At 44.5% G+C, this 25,864-nt stretch overlaps 1 protein-coding gene across 3 annotated transcripts in view; it reads left to right on the top strand.

The window, feature by feature from the left end:
* The window catches only part of SLC4A3 (solute carrier family 4 member 3), a 57,715-nt gene that overhangs the window by 14,696 nt on the left and 17,155 nt on the right, over window positions 1-25,864 (top strand). For 2 of the 3 annotated variants that reach the window (XM_056850769.1, XM_056850768.1), the window contains exons 1-3: window positions 20,211-20,457; window positions 24,294-24,445; window positions 25,366-25,546. In XM_056850769.1, the coding sequence (XP_056706747.1) occupies window positions 20,265-20,457; window positions 24,294-24,445; window positions 25,366-25,546 (526 nt within the window). In that variant the 5' untranslated portion in view covers window positions 20,211-20,264. Of the gene's footprint in view, window positions 1-2,065; window positions 2,219-8,998; window positions 9,156-13,388; window positions 13,709-14,020; window positions 14,185-15,352; window positions 15,562-20,210; window positions 20,458-24,293; window positions 24,446-25,365; window positions 25,547-25,864 lie in introns of those variants that run through there. The other variant, XM_056850770.1, reaches the window with a different exon arrangement.

The following is a 25,864-nucleotide window of genomic DNA, read 5'->3' as shown; positions in this document are numbered from 1 at the left end:
ATTGTTGGGCTTTTCGCAGGATATGTTATTAGATCTTGGGAAAACTGAAGCTTTCACCAAAATTAAAAAGCGCATTAAAGAGCTTGATTATAACAGCAGTACTTTTCGTGCTTGCCGCGTTTGTTCATTTCAGTTTTTCGGAATACCACCACCATGCGGTTTGCCTGCTTATATTTATTATTTGAGAACTCATCTTTCTAGAGCCTTCTGTTTAGCTAGACTGAATGCTAACCCCTCTATGGTTATGCAGGGCAGAATTTTGAATATACCATACCCAGACAGGATCTGTCCTTGCTCTTTGACTCTATTGATTCATTAGCTCATGCCCTCTTGGAATGCCGCTTTTATGAGGAACACATATCTCTCCCCCTTTAACATATAAATCTAATACCTATGTGTCTGGCATAATGCCTTTTTTATTAAGCAACAGGGATCCCAAGACTACATTGTCAGTGGCAAGATTTATTTCAGTCCTTATATCCCTCAAACATTAGATTCATGCTGCTCAAGATCAATAGATCAAGGAGCTTCTAAGGTGAACTTACCTCTGTTGGCTGGAGATCAGTTGTAATAACAGGAGATCTTCTGCTATTACCTGGAGGTTGGTAACCCTAGGAGAGCTGCTACCAGTATCAGTAGATGATACTGGCCTTGAGGGACCAATGGTCTGATTTGTGTAAGTCAGTTTAACGTGTTTAAGTAGCCGCATGAATTTGCCTTAAACTGAATCAAGCTTTTGGTCTCTCAAGGTCATTGTTATCTCATGTGACTGGCATCTGCTCTCTAGTGTGTCATAGGTAAAGGTATTTCATATCACCTACTAACTGATCCTTTAAACTGGCAATGCTGGTGGTTGAACCCAGGGCCTAAATTAAATCAGTTTTATTTGTTCTTCATATTAAACTTCTTTTAAGCCATTCCTCATTCTGGTAGGGGACCCATTACAGCCGGGGTCTGTGTCTGTTTTGACAGCTGCAGTACACCGATGTTTTCAGGGGAGCTTTTCATAAGGCATTTTTGGGAATTCTCAGTGCTTTTCTGAGTTGGGTCAGCGATTTGAAAACCTAAAGCTGCACAGGTATATTCGGAATTATTTATTAGCTGCTATTATTTCTTCACTTTGTACATGAACCTACAGTTTGTTCAATGTGCCATTTTGTTATTGAAAACCCCCCACTGCTTTAGGGGACTTTTGTCACCTGCTCCTATTCAGTTCCTGCCTCTCCCAGAGAAAACAGCCTTCCTTCTCTAATTTGCATACTCTGTTCTAACAACACAGATGTCAACTAAAAACTGACCAGCTCCTAATTCTGTAGCTGGGATTAAAAATAAATTAAAACTAACTAGGTGGGACACAAAATATCCCTCATGATTTACAATCAGCAAGGAAGCAATTTTATCCTCTGCCTACGTTGTTCAGCTATTTTGAAAAGAAGGTAGAAAATCCCAATAGGGCTACTAGGAGACATATTGCTTCTCAGTGAGAACCAGTGGCTGTGTAGGATTACGCAGATAGAGGGATTACTCAGACTCACTTCCATGATTAGCTCTAAATTACTGCCTTTTAACCCTTGTGTTTCTTTGCCTTCCATTCCCTGATCGTTATTTGCAAACATCTGTTGTGTCCTATTACTTTGCTCTGCTCCCAAAGGCATCCCTCTAGCCAATCATTCCCCACAGCGCCTTCTGCTTAGCATTTTATCCAATGGGCATTCAGTCCTGATTCCCCCTTTCCCTGTTTCTTGATGAAACTGGTGACTGGGGAGGCACATGTCTCTTAGCAGTGGGCATTATCAGATGGTCATTCTTATTATGCTATGCCCCATTCCTTTTTCATCCTAATACTTTGCTGTATGCAATCGGAGCCAAGTTGTTGAGCTGTCCACAGAAATATCCAGGTCACTTTCCTGAGTGCTTATAATTAATTTAGAGCTGTGTCCTGCATAAGGGTGTTGCATGATTCTGAACAGTGGCTATTTATTGCTGGCCATTAGCTCTCATTCATCGCAACTGTAGCGACACTTTCCTGTTCCCAATGCCAATATATCCTATTCTTTCTCCACAGGTTATGCCACGCCTCAGACTTACTGGGTGCCTGCTAATGAAAGAAAAGGGTTGATATTTACCCAAATATTGCATGACGGACCATAGGTCATAAGACAAGATGGCAGCTGGAAATACGGCTCCCTCAGGAGGCATCTTCAATACAGCACAGCAGGTGATTTTAAAATTTCTGATTTGATGGGGGAAATGGGAGACTGGAAAGTTTGGATTATGTACACATTACTAAAGTTACAGTATTTGATAACTGGAAATGCTGCTCAGATCTAGGGTGGCCAACTGGGTTGGGAAATTCCTAGGGGTGGGCAGTGGAGTGATAATGCTATAGAATCCATCTTCCAATGCGGGTTTTTTCTGGGGTACTGATCGCTACATTCTGGAAATCAGTTGTAATTCCAGGAGATCTCCAGGGCTCCACCTGGAGGCTGGCAAGATTATTTAAACCTGTGTGGTTTCAGGCATTGTGTGAAAAGATCAGGTTATGGTTTGAAGAGAGGAAAAAGCATCCCTATCAGTGTTCATTCTCTGATGCTTGGTGCTTCAGAAGAGTCTGATGGGTAAAAACTCCCCCCATCACATTCAAAAGTGAGTTTTAAAGACCTCCTGCCCATTCCAAATGCTGGGGTGCATGGCCATAGCTGGGAGCAGTAGATATGTCATGCCATGTCACCTGTAGCACCAGTTCCCACCACCTATGAATGTTTTAAAAACATTACAGCATGCTTCTAAAGAATGAGAACTTACTTCTGTAACAGGAAAATAAATGGTCAAAACAGAAGAGTGGAAGCTGGCACCCTCCCAGAATGATTGAAACCCCATTGACCTGTCTTGCTTAGCTTCCCTTGGCACTTTGACCTAACGTATCTCACAAGGCTGTTGTGAGACACGCAGCCCAATCCTGAGGGCTGCAGCAGCACAGGCAACTGATCGCTGGTGCAACAGAGGCACCGCTGGTCCTTGGCTTATGGACACTCCACAACCTTTCCCTTTCACAAGGCACAGATGGCATAGCAAGTGTGCTGAAGTCCACAGCAACCGTGGCAATACCAACCTATCAGTAGCTTTGCCAGGGGGGGTGATTTTGGTGAGCAATCACCCGCCAATCCACCCTGCTGCTCCAGAGCAGCGGCTGCGTGCATTCTGGTTTTGCTTCCAGAAGTGCTGCATCACCATGGCTGCTTTAGCCATGTAGGGCTTCCAGAAGTAAAACTGGAAGTGATGTCATCACATCTGTGTGGCCGCCCCAGTCCCGCCCCCTAAAATCTCCTGCCAACTGGGAGGGGGGACCTGGCAATCCTACCTATCAGGTAGTGGCGCCCCTCTGAGTGGCAACACAGGCACAGAAAATCACCCCCTGCTGATCTGGTCACTGACCCTTGACACCATGGAGAGGCAGCAGACAGGAAGGAAAGATCCAGCAACAGTGCAACCCCCAGAGAGCCATGTGGCCAGAGAGCCCGCACCAGCCCATAGGGAAGTCATTTGTGCAGCAGACGGGATACTCATCAAAACAGCATCCTAGCCACTGGTCCAAGAAAGCAGGTGCAAAGCAGGCATGTCATCAGGCATTAGGCACTCCACTGCAGCCCTGACATCACCACCAGCCATCTGGAGCTAGGCAAAGGACATTGCAAAGACAGGCATGGTTCAGTGGAAAGGCACTGGGGCAGCATGGCCAAGGTTCCATCCCCACGTGGGGAGAGGCTAGTGGCAGCTGATGTTTTGGTCCCAGCTGGTGGACTGCCTGAACAAGTCTCATCCATTCAAAAACAGACAGGGGCAGAGTTGTAGAACATCCCAGACTTAATTGATAAGGTTCAATGAATACAGTTGCCAACTTCCTCTGTGTGGAATGGCTCCTGTGCCTTTGTGAGCCATTCCCAGGAGCTATGGAGAGTCAGGCAGAGCTGGCCTCAGAGCAGCATGCAAGTGGGAAAGATTTGCCAGATGAGAGGCTGTTCAAGGCAGGATGTGCTGGGAGCCAGGATAGAACTGACAATGGAGCGGACTGGCAGGAACTGCATCAGTGATGCCCTGAGGTTCCCCTGTTGAAGCACCACTTGCAGAGATGCCAAACAGAAACAGAGATGCCAATTGCCAGGGGATCCCCAGAGGCACATGCAGTAGCCATCCAAACTAAACTTCTAATTCCGTGAGGAAATCCCTCTGCAACTTCGCCATCTGCTGCTGCTGCTCTAATTCTATAAGAGAATGGGTTCCATGGATGCTTGACCAGCTGACCCACAGAGCATAGTGGTCAGCTTCCAGGCAACCCAACCCATAGTTGTGCCCTGTCCGCCACGTGGGAGGTGGAGGTGCCCTGGCAAGGGGGAGGCTTAATTCCCCCACTCCCTGCACACCTTGGTCCCGGTCAGAATTTGGCCCCTGCACACTTGGGAATTTAGTTCTGAAACGGAACTCTGAATGTAAATGTGGCCGACAGGACTTAGGCACAAGAACAATGTAATATGTAGCTAGGCTCTTAAGTGAAGAAAAAGGGGACTGTATGCCACTATGAGCTACTTGGCTGATAAAAATGTACTAGTTTATCCTGCTTCTTGTCTTGAAAAAGTTATTTCTCGCAAATAACATTATAAGTATGATGAGATTCTTAAAAGGAACTTAAGTTTTTATTTATTTAAGAAAGTGTTTGTTGAAAGTAGACAGATTGTTTGGAATATTAAAAATACTTTCTTTATCCAGCTAGCATACATAGGCACTAAATTCACATAGATACATGTGCTTGACAACAGGGTTACAGAAGTATCTGTTATTAGGTAACCCCTGATTTATCCAATCAGGTCTTTAAAGCCCTGCATAGAAATGTGGAAACCCAACGAGCAAGAAGTGTGTTCCTAGTGATTAGGGTTGTGCTTATCGATAAACCCGAACCAAAAATGAACCCGAAAAAGGCCTTTTGGGCTTCTTTCGGATTTGATTGCAACTTTCAGGATAGCTTCAAGGGACTTTCTTTGCATGAACCCTAAGGTTTGGTGAAGATTGGGTCAGGGGGTCCAATTTTATGGGGCCCTGAAGGGGTTGCCCCCCTCCTCCATAGAGAAGCATTGTACTGTACAATGTTTCTTTATGGAGGAGGGTGCCGACCCTTTCAGGACCCCATAAAATTGGAACCCCTGCCCCAAACTTTACCAAACTTTAGGGCTCATGCAAGGAGAGTCCCTTGCATCTACGCTGTGAATTTGGTGACTCTACCTCGAAAAATGTTCCCGTGGAGAATTTTAAAAGTACTTACTTTTCAGTCTGTAATGGCTGCATCCGTACCCAAGAGTTGTGGGAAATTCAGTTTCCCATGAATGCTTGCAGTGGGCCTGTGCAAAGCTATTGCTATCCATAGCTTTGTGTGGGCCCACTGCAAACATTCATGGGAAACTGAGTTTTCCCACAACTCTTGGGTAAGGATGCAGCCATTAAAGACTGTGAAAAGTAAGTACTTTTAAAATTATTCCGAGGGGACAGGGGGTCCAAATTTATGGGGTCCCGAAGGGGTTGGTATGGGGTCCTGAAGGGGGGCAACCCCTTCAGGATCCCATAAAATTGGACCCCCTGACCCAATCTTCACCAAACTTCGGGGTTCATGCAAGGAGAGTCCCTTGAAGCTCCTCTGAAAATTTGGGAACTCTACCTCTAAAAATGCCCCCACAGGAGCTTTGAAATTTTTTCCAAAAACTAAATTGGGCCTGAATTTTTTCAGTAAACCTGGAAATAAATCTGAATACCCTTTTACAGGTATGGGTATTCAGCTTATTTAAGGTTTACCAAAAAAAAAAAAAAAACCCGGGCCCAATAAACCCCTAACCTGAAATTTACCCATTTTTCTTTGCACACCCCTACTAGTGATGGTCCAGAGGACAGCAGGCCTCTTTCTTTCTTAGATGCCTACATTTCAGAGACTCTTGCAAGATCTTCTGGAAAGTGTGGTGCAAAGCAATCTTTAATTTCTAAACTGACACACGTAGCGGGCTCAAACTTGTCTAACTTTGACCTTAAAATCTCTTTCCCAGTATGGGCAGGATGGACTAGACTATGATTGCTCATTGGTGAGGGATGTGTTCTTCACATGCTCAGAGGCACTCTTACAATTGCTTTACATATGATAGCAATGAGTCCTGTCACTGAAAACAGATTCCTGGCTCATATTGAGCTCTGTTGAAGAGGCTTCTATGAGGAGTGCTAAAGATTCATGAACACACTTGTCCATCTGAACAAACAGGTGTCTGCCTGTAGCACAGAGACCTTAGTTTCTCCAGGCTGTTATTTATAGGTGGGGGCCAAGGGACCAGTGTTTAGCTTGAGGCCCATTTCCCTTCTTATTCTGGTTCAGCACAGACAGACCTGTCACTGCTGGGCCTACTGTGCTGCCATGGTAACTGAAGAGCCTACAACAGCTTGGCACCAGCATTTCAGGCTAAATTGACAGGAAATTTTTTTACCAGTGGCTGGAGCTGAGGATTTGAAAGGGATAAAACTGAAAAAGCTCACAGCTGCGGAATTACACCTTGGTGCTTAGAAAAGGCTCAGAGGCACTCTTACAGTTACTTTACATATGACAGCAAGGAAACAGATTCCTGGTTCATATTAAGCTCTGTTGAAAGAGGTTGGATTAGACCTTGAAAGAAACTGCTGGTATCACAACACTCTAAAGTGAAGAGGCTGTGATGGACATCCTGAAGTAGGGGTCAGAGACTTGCATGGAGGCTCACAATATGATAAGGCAAGATGGGGCATAAAGACGAGGGTGCCTCAGCTCAGAGACAGAGAAATTGAATTTAACAGATTTGAGCAACCAATAAATAATATCAAAATTTTTGGCTGTACCCTTCCTTCTCCCTCCCTCAATACATTGCAGGTCATAACACCTCCTGAACATCAGAAGAGGAGAGTGGAGGGAATAATTTAAATATCAGTTTATGAAACATTTATATCCTGGAAGGGAGTGGGGTGGTAGTGGTTGGGACAGAATAGATTGATCTGGATACAGTCTCTTTCCTCATTCATCTTTTGAATATACAAAGTCAGCTAGAACTGTGTAATAACAAACCTTATTGCAGTCTCAGTCAGGGACATGGCTAGGAAGGAGGCAATGAGGAAAATTTCTCTAGGCCCCCACTATGCTAACAGCCTTCAGCAGTTTGGTCCCTGTATCTATTTGTATGCCACCTCTCCATGGAACTGCTCAAAGTGGCTCACAAAGTAAAAGCAATACAGCAATGAAATTGTAAGAATTATCAATATTAAAACCAGCCATAAAACAAGTCAAGCATCCACCAGCTGCATAAAACAGCATAAAACAATATTCAGTATTCTAGAAGGGTATCCATAAAACAGCCCCCAGGCCAGGAACTTAATATAAAATAGCTTTGAAAGATGGATCCCTTCAGTAAAAAGAAATGTTGTGGCCTACTGCCAAAATAAAGGTGTTACCCTAATCAGGCAGTCTCCAGTTAAGTTGGGGGAATTAGCTGGAGGCAGAGAGAACGAGAGGGGGTAACTGGGACTGATAACCTATATATACCAGGGTCATCCAGGTGAGAACTCTTAAATGAGCAGGCGGTTGTATAATTGAAACACGTTTATTAAAGGATAAAAACAATAAAAACAAGAAATACATTTTAGGCAATGGACATACACATGCAAAGCATACAAGAGCTGACTCAGAGAAGAAGTAGGAAGTTGGATAGTGTTTTATTGAAGGGTCTTGAAGGGTCATCCAGGGAAAGCAGCACTGAAGAGAAAAACGACCAGTGTTTCCAGGAGCAAAGAAGAAGGAAGCCCCCCCCCCCCACACACACACCATGAATGGCCAAAAACCAATATATATACTCCAAAATTGGTCCTGAGGCAGTATGAGGTAAGCTGGCAGGAAAGTCAGAGACAAAGAATTGATCACTTTTCCAGATTTCTGAAAAAGGACAGGAGAGGCTTGATGGGTGGTCAGGACCCAGGAGAATGCCTAAGCTATTCTCTTGAATACTGATTGATTACTGGAATGGGTGTACATAGGGTATTTAAGGTCTGCTCTGAGCACTGATTAAATCACCTTAGGGTGACACAGTGGAGATTAGCTAGCCCCATTGTCTAGCCAGGCACACCTTAAGGGTCAGAGGGAAAGTTAGGGTTGCCAGACACCTCTTCGCCATTTAACCACAGCAGTCAGGCAGGCTTAAGACTTCTACAGCATCACCAGGCAATTTGGATAAAGAAATATAGAGCTAGGTGTCATCAGCACATTGATAACAGCCAGATTCGAAATTGTGAAGGATTTCTTCTAAGGGCTTTACACTAAGATTGAATAGCATGGGTATAGGACAAATTGCACACTGATGAGAACTGGTCTCCAACAGTGAAGAGGTAGCCATGTTAGTTTGTCATAGTAAAATAAAACGAAAGTCCAGTGACACCCTGAAGACTAACAACATTTATTTCAAATATTCAATATGAGTTCTTGTGAGTCACAGCCCACTTTGTCACATAGATTCGTGAAGGGAAATCCAACAGCAATTGTTGGAGTCCAATCCATAAGCAACAATTTAAACCGTCCAAAGCAGATCCCCTGATACATACTTTTACCACCAAGCAGTGAGATGGTGTGGTCCACAGTATCAAAAGCTGCTAATAATTCCAGTGGGAGCAAAAAAGAGGCATGGGCCTTGTCTACATTCAGAGGATACTATCAAAGCCACCAGAGCCATCTCTGTTCCATAGCTTGACCTGAAACCAGATTGGAAAATGGTTCAAAGCAGATGAGTCAACCAGGAAGGCTTGGAGTTGTTCTGCAACTGCTCTCTCCATCATCTTGCCAAGATTAGAGACTGGGTGATAATTGGCCACAGCATAGTCAATAATATAATTAACATAGAGTTTGTTGAGGCACTGTATAATTATCTGTTCTCCTCATTAACTGTGGGTTGGTCTGCAGTGTGGTGAGGATGCTGAGACAGCCTTTCCTGGTGTAGAGGATGAGGAAGATTTGGACAAGACCTTGTCTGTAGAACGGTTTGGAGACCTGATCAGCAAATCTATACTAAGAGACCAGGAGAAGCAAGGCCGCAGCTACAGTGAGAGGGACTTTGAATGTACGTATGTATTTTCTTTATTATTTATATTGTTTGTTAAGTACATTTTAAATCTCACCCTTCCTCCAAAGAACTCAGGCCATTGTACATTGTTCTCTCTTCCTCCTTTTTCTACTTGCAACAATCCTGTGAGGTAGTTTCGGCTGAGAGATAGTGACTGCCCCAAGTCACCCTGCAAGCGTCATAGTAGAGTGAGGATTTGAACTTGGTCTCCTAGACCTTGATGGGCCAGGCTAACCCAATCTTATCAGATCTCAGAACCTAAGCAAGGTTGGCCCTGGTTAATATTTGGGTGGGAGACCACCAAGGAAGTCCAGGTTTGCTATGCGGTGGCAATGGCAAACCTCCTCTGAACGTCTATTGCCTTGAAAACCCTGGGGTCACCATAAGTTGGTTGTGACTTGACAGCACTTTCCACCACCACCTCCTAGATCCTAGTTTATCTTTGTACCTACCATTAAAGAAAATTGGGTCGAGGTAATGGGTTTGCTTTTCGGAGTTGTGTGTACCAAATATTTACCACTAATTTGTCATGAGAGGGAAATCAGGAGATATATCTCTTTATCCTCCTGTAGAAGATGAGGTGAAAATATATATTTATGTATTTCAATTAAAAAGATTTTATGCCTACCCCATGAACATTCAAGGCAGCCCACAATTACAAAAACCCTAAGCAATAAAGTCTATAAAACATGAATAACAATTAATAGTAACCATTGAATCAGCATTGCAGCATTTTAAAACACCATTCTAAAGGCAGCACAGTTTACATAAAACTAGAAAGCTGGTCACTAGAGAAAAAGGAAAAAAATTAATCCACCACATCTTAAGTAAACAGGACTTTGCCCAGCATCTAAAAGATGACAAAGATGGAGACAGAGCCTCAGCCAGATGAACATACCCTGGCAGGGAATTCCATGAGCACTTCAGTAGACACTCAACTCACTTCCAAATATAGGAATACCTGAAGTTGGGACTCTGGTGATTATAACTGACAGGAATATTGGAATGGGAAAAAACAGTCCTTCAGGTATATGTAACATTTTTCAGAGCAGTGAGGCTCATCTGGAAGAACCTTCAGTGCCAACAAATCCCAATTTCTTTTTCGTGGCTGAGCACTGAAAAGCGTGATTTCTGCAAGTCTGAAGCAAAGGCCAAATATATTTCTAGGATAATATAAATGTAAAGTGGTTGGAAGATGTGATAAGAAACTCTAGCAGTACTCTAGCTTCCTACTTGTCTAAATTTCATTGAGTAAAGACTCAGACACAATAGTTTATTGGTGCAGAAGAAAGGCAGTGACTCCTCTAATTTGGAAGTGAAACAATTTGGAGAGGGCTATTATAATTGGTAAAAAACAACTGGCAAGAAAAGGGTTTAGCACCTTTTATTCTTTATATTACTCCTTTGGTCATATTTGCAGCCCCCAAGGCTGCTTTTCATTTTAAAAAACTATTTTTTCATTATATGCCTTTGCATGTAAAATGTAGTTTGTTCCTTAGGGAATGTTAACATCCTAGAGAAAGTACTGGGAGACAGTGTGGTGTAGTGGTTAAGAGCAGCAGACTCTAATCTGGAGAACCCGGGTTTGATTCCCCACTCCTCCACATGAGGCCTGCTGAGTGACCTTGGTCCAGTTACAGTTCTAGGGTTGCCAGGTCCCCCCTTGGCCACCGGTGGGAGATGGGGGTGGGGTTGGTTTGCCAGATCCATGTTGGAAACTCCTGGAGATTTGCGGATGGAGCCTGGGGAGGATGGGGACCTCAGTAAGGTAAAATGCCATAGAGTCTACCCACCAAATGATCAATTTTCTGCAATGGAACTGATTTCAGTAGTCTGGAGATGAGCTATAATTCTGGGGTAACCCCAGGTCCCACTTGGAGGCTGCTGGCATCCCTACAAAGATCTCTCAGAACTCTCTCAGCCCACGCAGAAGCAGACAACAGCAAACCACCTCTGAATGTCTCTTCTCTTGAAAACCCTATGGGGTTGCCATAAGTCAGCTGTCAATTGATAGCAAAATCACACATACAAAGTATTAAGTCTGCCTTTCCCGCCGTTCCTAAACTGAATCCTAGCACTCATGGATTTCTCACTCATCCTTAGGGCTGCCAGGTCCCCCCCTCTCCTCCGGCAGGAGGCTTTGGGGCAGAGCTGAGGGGATCACGTGCGCACAGCTGTGCCAACACGCATGCGCGGAACTTCCGGGTGTACACGCATTGCAAGGGGCCTTTTACCACTCAAACTGGGAGTTTGAGTGGTATAAGGCCCCTCGTGATGCGGCACTTCCAGTTGTAAACTGGAAGTGACATGTGGCGGTGTGTGCGCGCATGCATGTTTGCCTGCTGACTCTCAGCTGGTTGACGGGCAGGGAGGTGGATTGCCGGGGATTTGCCCACCACCACCGGGCACCTGGCAACCCTCATCCTGCTTAGTATTGATGGATCTTGCATGTCACCCCCATAGTTGAGCTAGGTTCCTTATGGCCCCTCTGTTAGTGCATCTCCAGTAAACCTCAGTTCACAGGCTTGCTGTTGTCTCTCATTCATTCAGTTCTCCTGCTTGGCTACACATTTCTTTTCCTGTCTTTTCCTATTCCTGGTAGACGTCTGTTTCTCTTGATACATCCTGCCTGAAATGCTTGAACTTGATTGCCACCTACAGTCACATAATAGTATGGCTGACCCTGATACTCTCTCTGTTCATTATTCCTGCCTCAGGACTCTGTGGTTAGGCAGCTGTTTTAGGACTGACCCAGTAAATCTGCAGGATAATTAATGGTTGAAGAACAGCTTTAGAGTTTAGCAGGCTAATGTTATCTTTTTTGGTTGGTGTTGGAGGGGAATTCAGGTAGGCAGAGAAGGCTTGTATGCCTGTTTCAATTTCCAATCACTTTCTATATTGAAGAATGGGGGAGAGGGGCTATGAGGACTAATAATTCACAGGATTGTTTAAGAAAAAAATCCTTATCCGACACCCTCCCGCCCCCCAGTACAAGAGAAAGGTGCAAGCATTATATCTTAGAGGCAACGAGAGTTGAATATTGGGTTCCAGGCAGATATCTGGTGAAATGTGCAGGTTTGAGGTATTTCTGGATTGTTTCATGAGTTTATTTATTTAAAATATTTTTAGGCTGCCTTTCCACCCAATCAGGATCCACAAGGTGGCAAACATAAAAACTTTATCTGAAGAAGTGAGCTGTGACTCACAAAAGCTCATACACTGCCAGAAATTTTGTTAGTCTTTAAGGTGCTACTAGACTCCTGCTCTTTTCTTCTGATAAAAACATTAAAATATGGGCAGTCCATTCCTGAAGGGCAGGCCAAAAATCCTTAGGAGCAAGCATGACCCTGCGCCGGCATAGGTGCCACTTTATCAAGGGGGCAAACACGGCGGCATCCGGGAGCCACCCGACCCCCATCTCCGCCATGCCGGCAGGGATTTCCCAGAAGGAAAAGCCCATGCCAGTGCGGGGAGTGTTTCCAGGGGTGGAGCTGCCTAGGCCGCTTCCTAATTCTGTTCACCCTGGGAATGCCCCCTCAAGCTGTGGCATGGCTATGCCCACTTTTTTGGTGGCCTTGCTTTGTGCAATGGGACATTTTCCCCTTTGGGTGTTTAAATTTTTTTAATTCTTTTTTTTGCCTCCACAGCCACCACGGATCTACCCCCCTTCAGGAATGGGCTCTTAAACACTTAAAATACAGTTAAAATATAAAATGCAATTAATACACAGAAATAGCACTAGAAGGAGGGCCAGAAAACATTATTGGGGGTATGACAAACAAAACCAAAAATTCTCCAGTTCTGACAAAAGACACCAATAGACAGAGACAGATTAACCTCCCTGGGGAGGGAGTTCCACAGTTTTGGTGCCATGACAGAAAAGGCCCTTTCTCAGGTCACCACATGTCTAACCTCAGATGGCAGGGGCAACCAAAGCAGGGCCTCTGAGGATGACTCATCTCAGAAACTTTAAATCCATATGCAGCAGATAATGCAGCTTCTTCTGTACTGTGGCTGAGAAGAAGAAGACTAGTATGTTGTTGGAGGGAGCTTCTGGACTGCTGCAGGGAGAATCCTAGCATGGGCAAGAAAAACTTCATTGCTGCTCAGCTGGGGAAGTGGGTATCTCCTGCCCCTTCCTTCTCTCCTGTCCCTGTTTATCATGCTCTGAAGACAACTTTCCTGCTCTGTGACATAATTCTTCCCTCCCTCTGTCCTTTTCTTCAACAGTCCATCGCCAAACATCCCACCACATCCATCATCCCCTCTCTACCCACCTGCCTCCCCCTCACAAGTCCAAGAAGAGGCTTCCCCACTCTGAGAGGAAGAAGAAGAAAAAGAGAAAACCCAAAAAAACCTCTGTACCTCCCTCCAATGTCACCCCCACCATCCAGGAGGTGGAAGAAGAGGAAGAAGAGGAGGAGGAAGCAGAATCTGAAGGAGAGGACGTTCTAGAAAAGGAAGCCTCTGCAGAGTCTGAGCATGAAGCCTCTCCCAAAGGGGAGTCTCATAGCATACCAAAAACAGTGCTGTCTGAAGGAAACATTGAGGTGGGAGACTTTCCAGCCTCCTAAGCAGCAGGGTCCATGGGCTTTGAGGTGCATGCATGAGAATCAGGCACAGGGTGGAGGGGACTGTCATTATACCAGGGGAAGACGAAGGGCTCCTGTACCCTTGTGTAATGTAAAAGGAATGGATGCCAGTTTCCCCAGCAGCCAAGGCTTATACTGTTTATAGTTTTTGTCAGCCAGGGCAGCTTATACTATTTATTTTTGTCAGCATTAGCTAAGGCAACTGAAGTGGTAATTCCCAGGAATCTTGAATGCTCTAACTGGATGAATCTTTACTTTGGTTATCTGCAGTTCACTATTGGGAGCGGTAAGGAGGAGGAGGAGGAGGAAGAAGAGGAGGCCTGTGGCAGCCCATGCACTTTGTCATTTCATGTGGCAGAGGAATGCAGTCACCTCTCCTCACTTCCATGTCTTTCTGATCTGCTGCCAGAGAAAGGACTGACATCTCCCAGGGGGTGAGACTGAACATAAGAACACAAGAGGTGCCATGCTGGATCAGACCAGTGGTTAATCCAATCCATCATGCTTGTCTCAAACTATCGGGGATGGGGAAACAAACAGGGCATAGAGACCAACAACCTCTCCTGATGTTGTCTCCTTGCAATGGTATATAAAAATCTTGGAACCTCTGGTGCTGTGCACCCCCTTTTTTCCTTCATTGTTCTGAGGTTTCTCCCCCTCCCCTTTTTGTTTTTTCCTTGGCAATGATATTCAACAGTTTGCCTTTTTTGTGGCTCATGCCTTAGTTGAGATGTTGCCTGCTCCATTGCCCTTAGATAGAAAAAAACAAGATGCCTGAATGTTCCCATGTGTAGAACAGGAGATTCCTTGAGGGGCACAAGGACAGACTGTGGGGTGGATGCATAATCTTAGTCCCAAATCATCCAGGCTTAGAGCTAGAACATATTTTCATTATCAGAGTTTGGTCCCTGAACAATTAAGAAGAGCACACCTTTCATTTACCGCTGAGAAATCGGTGTGATATGTCCAGAGTGGTTTTATATATAGAGTGTTGGACTTGGCTTGTTCAAACTCTCACTCAGCTGAGAAGCACCGTGGGTGACCTTGGGACTGTCATTATCTCTGCCTGACTGATCTTACAGGGTTGTTGTGGGAATAAAATGAGATAACATCACCGATCATACTATGTATACCACCCTGATATCTTTGAAGGATGAGGTACCAGCATGATTAATAATAGCCACCTGCAGCCACCACATACCTGGGATAATAGATCAGATTTCTACAACAGAAGTCTTGTTTTCTAGGCAACCTTAAGCCCTGAGCTTCTGTCAGTTTAGAAGCAGAACTCTGAAAGAAGTACATATGCAGGGACATTACAGCTGCCAGCTTCTAACCAGGGGGATGTTCCACCCATAGCAGGGTGACTGATAAGTAACTGATTTTATTCATTCAGCAAGGAAAGGGCCTGCTTCCCCTAAGGCTATTCATCTATTAGTTCCAGGACCTTTTAGGTCTGAAGGAGAGGCCAAAACATCTGTAGCCAGTCTTGTTCCCATCCCCTAAGCATGACACTGCACACCTCCTTGCCAGGGGTAGCTTAGTTCTCCTCATTGCCACTCATGTGCCATCACTGCCTTCTCCTGTAACTTATTTCCACAGCTTCTCTGGGTGCAGGGATACACCTCGAGGATGGGAGAAGCGCAAACCTTGGAGTCAGGTGCCAAGTGGGCAGCGGGCAAACTACGATCTGAAGGAGAGGGTGTGTATCGGCAGCATGACCGCCCTGGAAAGTGCCACATACCAGCGAATCCCCACGGATGAGGCCGAGGCTCAAATGCTGGCTTCTGCTGACCTGGATGACATGAAAAGTGAGAGTCGGATGGGGTACAGATCTAATCGAAAGGGGCTTTGTGTTGGGAGTCATCCTCAGCGCAGCACTCCAAGGGAATATGGGAACTTAATAAAAACATAACAATTGCTGTGCAGCTCCAAAACAATAGTACTTTGTACTTGAAGTGGGCAACTAGATGGCTGAGTTGTTTCATAAGGAAGATACACTAATCCTCCCCAGACAGCTTGTTAATTCCCCCTAGGATAGTGTATTAATTAGAGAGATGCTGTCTTTGAAAATAGATCATGTGATTTTTGTTTAACACAGTATATAGCTGTTGGTAGACCTATTTTCTATGCAGATATCTGTGAGGCTCCTCCCTTACCAGTGCCACCCCCTTTTCCCCCACCATCACGTCCCACCTCTTTGGGGCTCCCTAAGCCTCAGAACAGGGGTGAAGGGGATAGGAGCAAGGTTTACAGCTCCCAAGTCCGCCCTCTTCTTTCCCATGAGGTTGTTCCCTTAGCTAAGGCAAACACCTCCTCTTACTTACCTGGCCTGGCATTGGGGCCTCCCTAAATGCATCCTCCTAATCCTTCAATTAGCCCCAGCCCCCTGGCCTTGCCCTCACTGCCTGTGCTACCACCTGGGCAAGGGACTGGAGGTACCACCCCTTTAAATTGCCTTCTCCAACCTGGCTGGCCCTCTTCCTTGCACCCCTGGTCTCCTCCCTGTAGGAACCTCTGCTGGGCCATTGCTTCCTGGCCTCCTTGGTGCTCTGCTGGGCTGGGGCTCTTGGCCTTGGCTGTCCCTGCCGGGCAATAGTTGGCGGTAGCGAGGGCTGCTGCACTGACAGCTGGCCTAAGTTGAGGCTTCTTCCTCCTCCTGCCTGGTGCCTGCTGCATCTTCCTCTCTGGCCAGAATCTGTGCTGGGTGAGTGGGGAGGAGGGAGGGCTCATGCAGTGCTGGACCTAGCAGCAGTGGCATCCTGCTCAGCTGTAAGGCTGTTGGGCAGAGCATGGAAGCTGCAGGGAGGAAGGGAGAGGCCAGGTTGGGTGTTGCCAACCCCGGACAATATCAAACCAGTTTATGTTACCGGCCACATCTTGTGTCAGTGTCTTCCATAAGTTACAAACTGTATGAAGAACTGGTTCTGTTTTGGTCAATAACCCTGACAAGGGCTGCTTTCACACCAGGGTGATTTTCCATAGTAGTCTGGTTGCTGATGCGATTCTGTGTGAAATTGCCCTTGCAACAGAGATTTCAGACAGCCCAGGGTAACCTATTTTCTCTCCATTTTTAGGGATGGTTTCCCTTTCACACCTGAAGCCCCACCCTACTGTGTGATCACATGAAACTCGGAACTCTCCACCCACCCTATTTTTATTTTTTTTTATTTTGAGGAATATGGGTAGTGCCCATATTGATACCTTTTAAAAAAAAATTTTTTAAACTCCATATATTTGCAGACACCTCCAACAATACCCTCCTTCCCGAGCGGTTTTAAAAAACAAGCATGAGTAATACTGGATAGGAATAATGCAGTACCTTTAGCAACTTAAAAAAAAACTCCACGTATTAGCAGACACCTCTGAGGAGCCCCTTTCCCTCTGTCTAAAAGACAGGCAATTCTCTCCCTTTATGGACACTGTTGCCAGGGACTGGCCCCTTGCAGTCATCAACAATGAAAAGAGTAATTGACAAGTAACTGAGTAGCTCTTCACTTCTGTTTTCACTTCAGAACAAGAAACTGCTCTTGCCCATAGCATCCTGTCCAGGAAATACCTTTTTAAAAAACAGGTATAAAATAAGTCAGGTTTTTTTTGCGAAAAGAATGGGCTGTTAATGGTCTGTGTGCAAACAAAGGATGGCATCATGTGGAAACACGAGGAAAAAACTGTACCAGCAGGGTGGCTGAACTGGGGGAAATCCTTGGTGTGGAAGAAGCCAAGTTACACTTTGGGACACTTATGACCCAGTCTTATGCATATTTATTCAGAAAGAAGTCCCCTTGAGTTCAGTGGAAACTAACTCTTAAGTGAATGTGCATATGATTGTAGACAGATGATAATTTCCCCCTATGTTCTCTGTCTGCTCATGCCTCCTGCAGTCATGTCTTGCTAATGCCTTGGACTTTTCTTCTTCTTCCAAGCTGATCCCTGTGCTCTCTAAAATTAGCTCGAACAAAACCCACTTGCAGTTATGGTGGCGACAGAATACTGACTCTCAGCCACTGTAAGCAGTTCCTCCTGAGTTATCTGTCACCAGCCCAGCCTCCATTTAAGCAACAAGCAAAGTCTGAGCCCCAGGCCCTCCAAGATCTATCAGAATTATTCTTGATTCGTTTAACTCACTAGATAAGCTCCATTCAATAATTTTTAAATCATATCCTGATTAAAGGTTAATACTGATGGAAGCATAAGAGGTGTGTGCATGCATGCATGTGTGGTTGTCCGTGGTAAATGGGGGTTAGATAGAATAAGGCAGAGGTACGATAAAAGGGTTCTCTAGAAATAAAAGTATAAAATGCAGATCCCACCTCATATTTATATACTAGAAGGTGCTGTTACTGGAATGCAATGTGTTTTCTTCTGTCTCATATCTAGAATTCATATGAATGTGACACTAAGGCCAGGAAGTATGAGGACTGGGTCTGAAATATGCTTTTGACAGGTTGCTCAGATATTGAGAGCCAAACTAGATGCTATGAATGAAAACAGAGCTCCCACCTCACACAGGGGAAGGGAAATTTGCCGGAGCGAATGGGAAAGCAGGAACAACTTGTTTAACTATTACCCTATCCACCAATTCTCTTCTAGAAATTCCAGCCCTCTGGGCAGTTTTTAATTTTTTCCATAGCCAAACTCCAACATTGGAATGAGCCTGGGGGGAAATGGCCTGGAGGACAATTTGAAAAGAGAATCAGTAGAGGAGTTACTCTTCCCTCCCATCTGCTGTTTCTTCCCTGTAAGTGTCATCCCTCCTCCCCATTCCTGTTATCTCTGCAAATGCAAGTTAGGATTTCACATTTGCTTCCTTGTCCTTAAGGCAGCAAAAAAGCAGACTGAAATATATTGTGTGAGTGAGGAGACTAAGGTAACATGAGCTGCTTGACTTGATACTATCTGTGGTTACCAGTGAGATGAACCTAGTTTTTACACAGGTGGTACCTAGTGCCAAGATCCTAATCTTTGACCCCTCAAGATTTTGTGATTTTAAAGTCTCCCCCCTTCTCCCCCCTGTATGACCCATGGGTTTTGTGTTGCACTGATGTAAATAATTTCCTACACAAACCCAAGTTCCTTTGTAGCTATGATTTGCAAACTTGCTTCAAACCATGGTTTGTGGTTTCTGCAGAACCATGCATTATGAATTAACCATGGCTTGTATCTATGCTTATGTAGTGCAAAATCATGGTTAACACTAAAAGGAGGAGCTAGATTGCTCTAGACAGGGAGGAAGTGTGCGTTCTTGAGTCTGGCTTGTGATTTGCAAACCATGGTTAGCAGAGAACTAGTGTGACATCTGTACTCTGCCAGTGCTAGCTAACAATTCTCAGTCATTTCCATGGAAAATTCACCAAAACCCATAAGAGGAAATCACCTTTCAGGCTGTGATTCCTGCCTAACAGGATGAGGTGGCTAGCGGCATGAGGAAGTAATTATGTAACATGTGCTGTGTCCTCTAACTGAGGCAAGTACTTGCTGAGTTATTTCTCTTTCTTAAGGAAGGACCACCATAACAATTTGTGCCCAGGTAATGAGGATGCAAGCTGAACAATGAGGTGGGGCCTTATGCCTTGTTATTCGTTTCTGCTTACATCTACACCCTTAATTTCCACATTGTAGTAGTGTACTGAAAACCCACTCCAGCGAGTATTGACTACCCAGGCCTCAATTTGCAGAGAGAAAATTCTCAAATATTTACCTCATTTTCCAGCTTTATCCAGTGACAGTTCAAGTATGTTGCCCGCATCTCATTTCTGTTTTACTCCTTTTTATGCATTCCCAATGGACTGGAAGGAATTCAATTCTGAGTTGTCCAGCAGGCCCTAGATCTTCCCTGATTTGACTCCAGTGCTTTCCCCCTATCCTCATGACCTTCTAGTTCAAGGTTATCAACTCCTCTTTCCATTGTTATCTTCTGGAGGGAATAGCCATGTAAGATCCAGATTCTTACTCAGAGGCCTGTTGTAACTGCTATAGGTGAAAAGTTGTACGAAGCACCTGGAACTCAGTTTATGCATATGCCTAGGTGGCTGAGCTTTGCACTCACCCACCCCCTCCTGTCTTTTGAGAGCACAGAAGAGACGTCATGGAAATGCCAGCTCTGAGCCCCAGGTCATAGAGAGAAGTCAATAGACTGCTTTCCAGGCTTCGGTGGGTGGAGACAACAAAGGCGTTAAGGCAGCACCAGCAAGTTGTGCCATAAGCAGATGATACTTTTCAGCAGTACATGTATTGGATGTCCTCCAGAAAACTCCCTGATGAGCGGTGGCAGTGTCAGGAATATGCTCGTGCTCCCCTGGAGCCCAAGCAAGCAGGGGCAGTCTCTGCAGTCGTCTCTTCCCTAGATGGATGTACCCTGGTGCATTTTCTCAAGTCCTTTCAAAAGATACAGGATTTGGCAGCTTCTTGGATTTTGTGCTACCTGGAGGGAGCCATCCCCTAAGTTCTTCTCCCTGTTGATGCCCTGATTGTCACATGTCCCTTGACTTCTGACCTTCCTAAGGACATAACAATGGCTGTTCCAGACAAAGAGGAGGCAATGAAGGAGACGGGGGTAAGAGACAGCTCAGAAGTGGGGATAGCCTTCTGTGTCCCTCATTCATTTGGCCATGAGGACTTAGAGGAGTTTGCCCTCAACTTTGAAGATTATGATCTGTGGGAGGCTATCCAGAACCATTTGAGTTACCCCAGCTTGGAGACAACCTGTAAGTACCTACTGGTGTGCTGGGACTCAAATATGCAAATATGCACATTCTCACACATTCCTATTGTCAGATTTTGTCCAGAAAGGATTTTTTCCTGTTATGTGACCAGATGCAAAGGAAGACAGGACTCCAGTGCATTTAGTAACTGCACGAAAAAGGAAATTTCAATGCATACAAACTATTGCTCTTGTGATTTCTCTCTTTGACACCTTTGTAATAATCTTCTCTGGGACTGGGGCTTTTAGCTACAGTATACACAGGTGTAATTCATGTATTTATTACAGGTGTAATTCATGTGTATACATGTAATTCATGTATATTCATGCACAAACAAAATATAAAATGTAATCTGATCATCTTATGGAAGACACATTTTGATCAAACATGCATTTTTTCTGTCAAAAGCTTCACATGTGCCAGAACACTGGAAAATCTGATTTCAGTGCATCATCTGGACATTGCTGCTATGGAGGTTGGGCAGACCCATGCGGGGATGTGTGGCTTCTTCCCAAGGCTGCAATACAGGGATTGGGGGATGGCAGTGTATGCTTGTCCAAAGGTTTTGTCTTGTGTCCTGCAGTTTCCCATTTCAACATCCACCATAATCCAATAAGTAGTTCATCTTTGCTGATTTTGGGAGCTATATGTAGAACGTGCTCTGCTGCCCACTGGGGTACTAGCTGATTTTGAGCTGATTGCTGAGCCACCAAACTCAGACCTCATTTTGCTGAACGGAGATAACTTCATGTGTCACCTTCTCCAGAAAGATGTCAGGCAAGATTGCTCTAGGGAAAGGGGCCACAGGTGCCTTGGGAATAGCCAGAATCTCTCTTCATGGTCCTAAGATAATTCACACTGGGTAGCCGTGTTAGTCTGTCTGCAGTAGTAGAAAAGGGCAAGAGTCCAGTAGCACCTTATGTTAGTCTTTAAGGTGCTACTGGACTCTTGCCCTTTTCTACTACTTCATGGTCCTAGTAATTCTACTCACATGTACACTTGCACCACTTACTGTATACATGCATGTGAGTTATATGTGCATAACACAGAGATTCCTGCCCTCAAATATAATTCATGTGTGGGGCTCCAGTGGAAAAGCTAGCAGAAGGAGCTGGCTAATCAGCTCCTGATTTACCCCATGTCACTATAGCACCTTGTACTATGATGCATTTTATATTGTGAGGATGTTCCAATTTGTAATTGGAACTTTCAGAACAAACTATTTGAAGAAGGGGAAAGATCCACTCTGCCAAACTCCTCCTGTGAGCTTTTCCATTGAATCTTACCCATATTGACAAATCACCTCCATAATATGCAGGTAAAATTTGTCAAACTTCACACAGAAATGCCCATGCAGCATCTCTCTACAGCAGCTCCAGCAACTTGAGTGCATTAGTATTGGTAAGCAGATATTGGTTTTTGTTCGCTTTGTGCAACAGAAAGTGGGATGTGGCACGAATCAGCTGTCAACAGGCTTCACATCAGAGACGCAGCCACTGTGGGTGAAAACCCTGTGGCTCAGTAGAGATTTGGTTTATATTTAATTTAGTGACCCAGATTCCCAAAGAGTAAGATTCTGATGGCAGCTTAGGATCTAAAATGTTCCTTCCAAGGGAACAGGTAGTGGAAGAGGAGAGAAACTCCCTTCTTAAACATAATTATGACATTTCATATTCCACAGTGTGTTGAATGAAGATGAGAAATAGAGGGATAGAATAGCCCAGGCTAGATCTTGTCAGATCACAAAAGCTAAGCAGGGTCTACCCTGGCAAGTATTTGGCTGGAAGACATCCGAGGAATACCAAGGCCGTGATGCAGAGGCAGGCAATGGCAAATTGACATCTCTTGCCTTGAAAACCCCACCAGGGGTCACCACAAGTCAGATGTGACTTTATGGGGGGGGGGGGAATGGCATAGCTGGACCATCTTCAGAATTCTCAGCACTAAACAAGACAGAAGTTCTATCTTTCTCATATTTGTATGCTACTTTCCACTTTCTGGCCCAGAGAAAATCAAAGCAGCATTTCTCAGTGGTCACCTTTGATTTGACTCACACTCTCGATCAGAACCTCTGATTTGTTTTCTCTGGGGAGATAATGCTGTTCTCATTGTGGCCCACATCTCTTCATCTTGGTATTGTGGCATTAGAGGCTACTGCATGGGAATTAATAGTAGAGGATGGAATAAGATGCTGACACCTGTCTGCTTTCAAAACAAAATACACTTGTTAGACTGATACCTTTGGTGATTTATTTTGTTATGTAGAGGACCAACAAAACAAAACATACGTTTACTCAAAAAGCTCCTTGAAAACTATATATCAAAAACTTTTTAGTTATGCAAATGTGAATTCTCATGTCACCAGGCATGCCATCAGTCTAAGCAACAGTATGCAAATAGCACTCCCATTTATATGAATATTGGCTTCTCCAAGGATTTTGGACGCAGCACTTTTCCCACAAGCTCGTAAGCCACACTGATCAGAGCATTCTGAGAATTTCAGCTTTCATTTTAACAGTCCCAGGATTCCAGCCCTTATGAATGAAATCAGGTTTTAAAATGTGTGAATGCACAGTGAAAAATCAGGAGCACGATGAGAGCTGAGCAGTGTAGCATATAAATAAGGGCATGGCAATCCACAGCCAAAATTTTTGCTGTTCAGTAAGGGTTGTGCATGTATGTTGTGATATAGTGGTTGCCCTTTCTTGTGTATTTAGTAGGCATGCTACCAAATTTTGGAAGTCTAAAGTTTCACCTAAAACATCCTGTTTTCTCTTCTCTGTACAAATCAGTTATGAATGTTTAGTTTTGAATAATTCTGTTTCATCACACTTTTTTACATTTTGTGTCAGTTATGTATAAATGACATATCAAATAGTATGCAACATATAAATGGCATCTAACATATAAATAGCACAAAAATGATGTAAAACTGGTATTAAAATAGTGTAAATATGTCATAAAATAATTGAGAATGCCACCAACTAAAATCGATCAACCGAACAGTCTCACAATGACAACAGAAGTGATGAAAATGGTACCCCCTTACTCCTCTGACAACATACAAAAATAAATAAAGGGAAAGAGGCATATTTGTACATCCCTAACTCTCAGGAAGACCCAACAAGAGATGGATTGACTCAATAAAGGAAGCCACAGCCCTCAATTCACAAGATCTGAGTAAAGCTGTCAAAGATAGGACATTTTGAAGGACTTTGATTCATAGGGTCGCCATGAGTCGGAAGTGACTTGACGGCACTTAACACACACACAACTCTCAGTAAGGTTTTAAAACCCCACCTCCCAACAACCACAACTGTGGTATGATATTGAACCCCCCCAGTGTTGTTAGTTAAAGAACTTAACTATTGGGGGCAGTATTGGGGGTATAAGGACCAGTGGTTTGTATATTTGTATATATTTGCATTTGTATATATGCTTTTCTTAAACATATTCTATTCTGAGGTTACACAAATTTTTCACCAAGAAAAGAATTCTATGAGTTGTATACATGAAGCAAGCCAGAATGAATCTGCAATTTTTTTACAATGTATTCTACTTTTTCTAGTCAAACGGAGCAACGAATCAATACAAGATTCTGAAACCACTGGAAATACTATTTCTGCCTCCTGAAATTTCATCATGTAGTCTCATACATTTAAAAACCAGTCATTCATAATGGCTAGAAACCTGATAAGTTTAAAATGTAGCCATTACCAAATTCTGACCTTGTATGTTGCACTCATGGGAAATGTATGGCTTTGGCCAAAGTGCACATTCTAATAGTGCATTTTCATTAATCTTATCATTTGCCCTCTTTCCTGCTTTGTCTATTCTAGGCCATCGTTTTGAAGACAACCCAGGAGTAAGGAGACATCTGGTTAAGAAACCATCCCGAAACCAGACTACCAAAACCAGTAAAAAGTCTTTGTCCTCGCACTCAGTCAAGAGAAAGAAGAAAAAGAAAAAGCTTGACCGGAAGCCTCATGAGGTACCATAATGGCTCTGCCTTCTCAAGACCACATTATGTATGAGCCACATTGGCAACTGTAAGCATGTGCTGGTAGGGATGCCAGCCTCCAAGCAGGACCTGGGGATCCCCCGGAATTACAGCTCATCTCCAGACTACAGAGATCAGTTCGCCTGGAGAAAATGGATACTTTGGAGGGTGGACTCTATGATATTGTACCCCACTAACGTCCCTGTCCTGCCTAGGCTCCATCCCCAAATCTCCAGGAATTTCCCAACCTGGATCTGGCAACCCTTCCCCCATCCCCCCTCCAGGGGCTGGGGGGAGGGCTGGTAACCCTGTGTGCTGGTCATGTTTCATGTTGCCTAATTGCTTCTCTCAGAGGTAGTGGCAATAGTCACAGATAGGAGTACTGAATGCCCAAAAAGCAGAGTAGATACTGGCAGCCAAGTTCATAGCACTGAGGTGTAGGCAAAATCTGTCAGCATAATCTGTGTTCCCTGGCCCTTGGTCCAAATTATTTTGGTCCAATATATATTTTTTATGGGAAGAACTGCTAACCTGTATGTATTTTCTGAAGCATGAGAGCAAACCTGAAAGACCCTTTGGGATGCTCTGAATCTCAGTCTAGACCTCCATGGGCTCTGTGTGTTCTTCATATATTCAATCCACATCCTGCACCCTGGTCCACATAGCAAGAGGAAGGCAGGCTCTCATTTCTTTTGGAGCCAGCAGCTCCTGAACATTCTGTCTTTGGCAGGACTGCTAAGGCTAGGCAGGCTACACTATGGGTACCGCGTCATCCCTGTGGCATCCCTGTGTTGGTAAAAGGATTTTGGTGTAAACATATTAAGGAGGAACATCCTCAGAGAAGTAGCAAAGGACAGGTGAATGTACTTGTAATTCACGTGCCAGGTTTGTCCCTTTCCCTGCTCTGGCAGATATTTGTGGAGCTGAACGAACTAGTGGTGGATAAGAACCAGGACATGCACTGGAAGGAGACAGCTCGCTGGATCAAATTTGAGGAAGATGTGGAAGAGGACACAGCACGCTGGGGGAAGCCTCATGTGGCCTCACTCTCTTTTCGTAGTCTTTTGGAGCTTAGGAAGACTATTGCCCATGGTGAGTAACCAAGACTGGACCACAACTTGACCTGAGATCTGTGCTGTGAAGGCTATATTCAGACCCATGAACAAAGACAACTTAGCAAGATTTCTCAAGGCTCAAGGTGTTCAAGGAAAGGGAAAGAGAGGGCCAACATAGGGTTGCCAACCTCCAGGTGGTGGCTGGAGATCTCCCACTATTACAACTGATCTCCAGACGATAAAAATCAGTCCCCCTGGAGAAAATGGCCCTCTTATGCAATTAAACTCTATGGCATTGAAGTTTCCCCCCCTCTCCAAACCCTGCCCTCCTCAGACTCCACCCCCAAAATCTCCA

The sequence above is a fragment of the Euleptes europaea genome, chromosome 6 (assembly GCF_029931775.1).
Source record: "Euleptes europaea isolate rEulEur1 chromosome 6, rEulEur1.hap1, whole genome shotgun sequence".
NCBI lineage: Eukaryota > Metazoa > Chordata > Lepidosauria > Squamata > Sphaerodactylidae > Euleptes > Euleptes europaea.
This window is presented reverse-complemented; position numbering and strand designations above follow the sequence as displayed.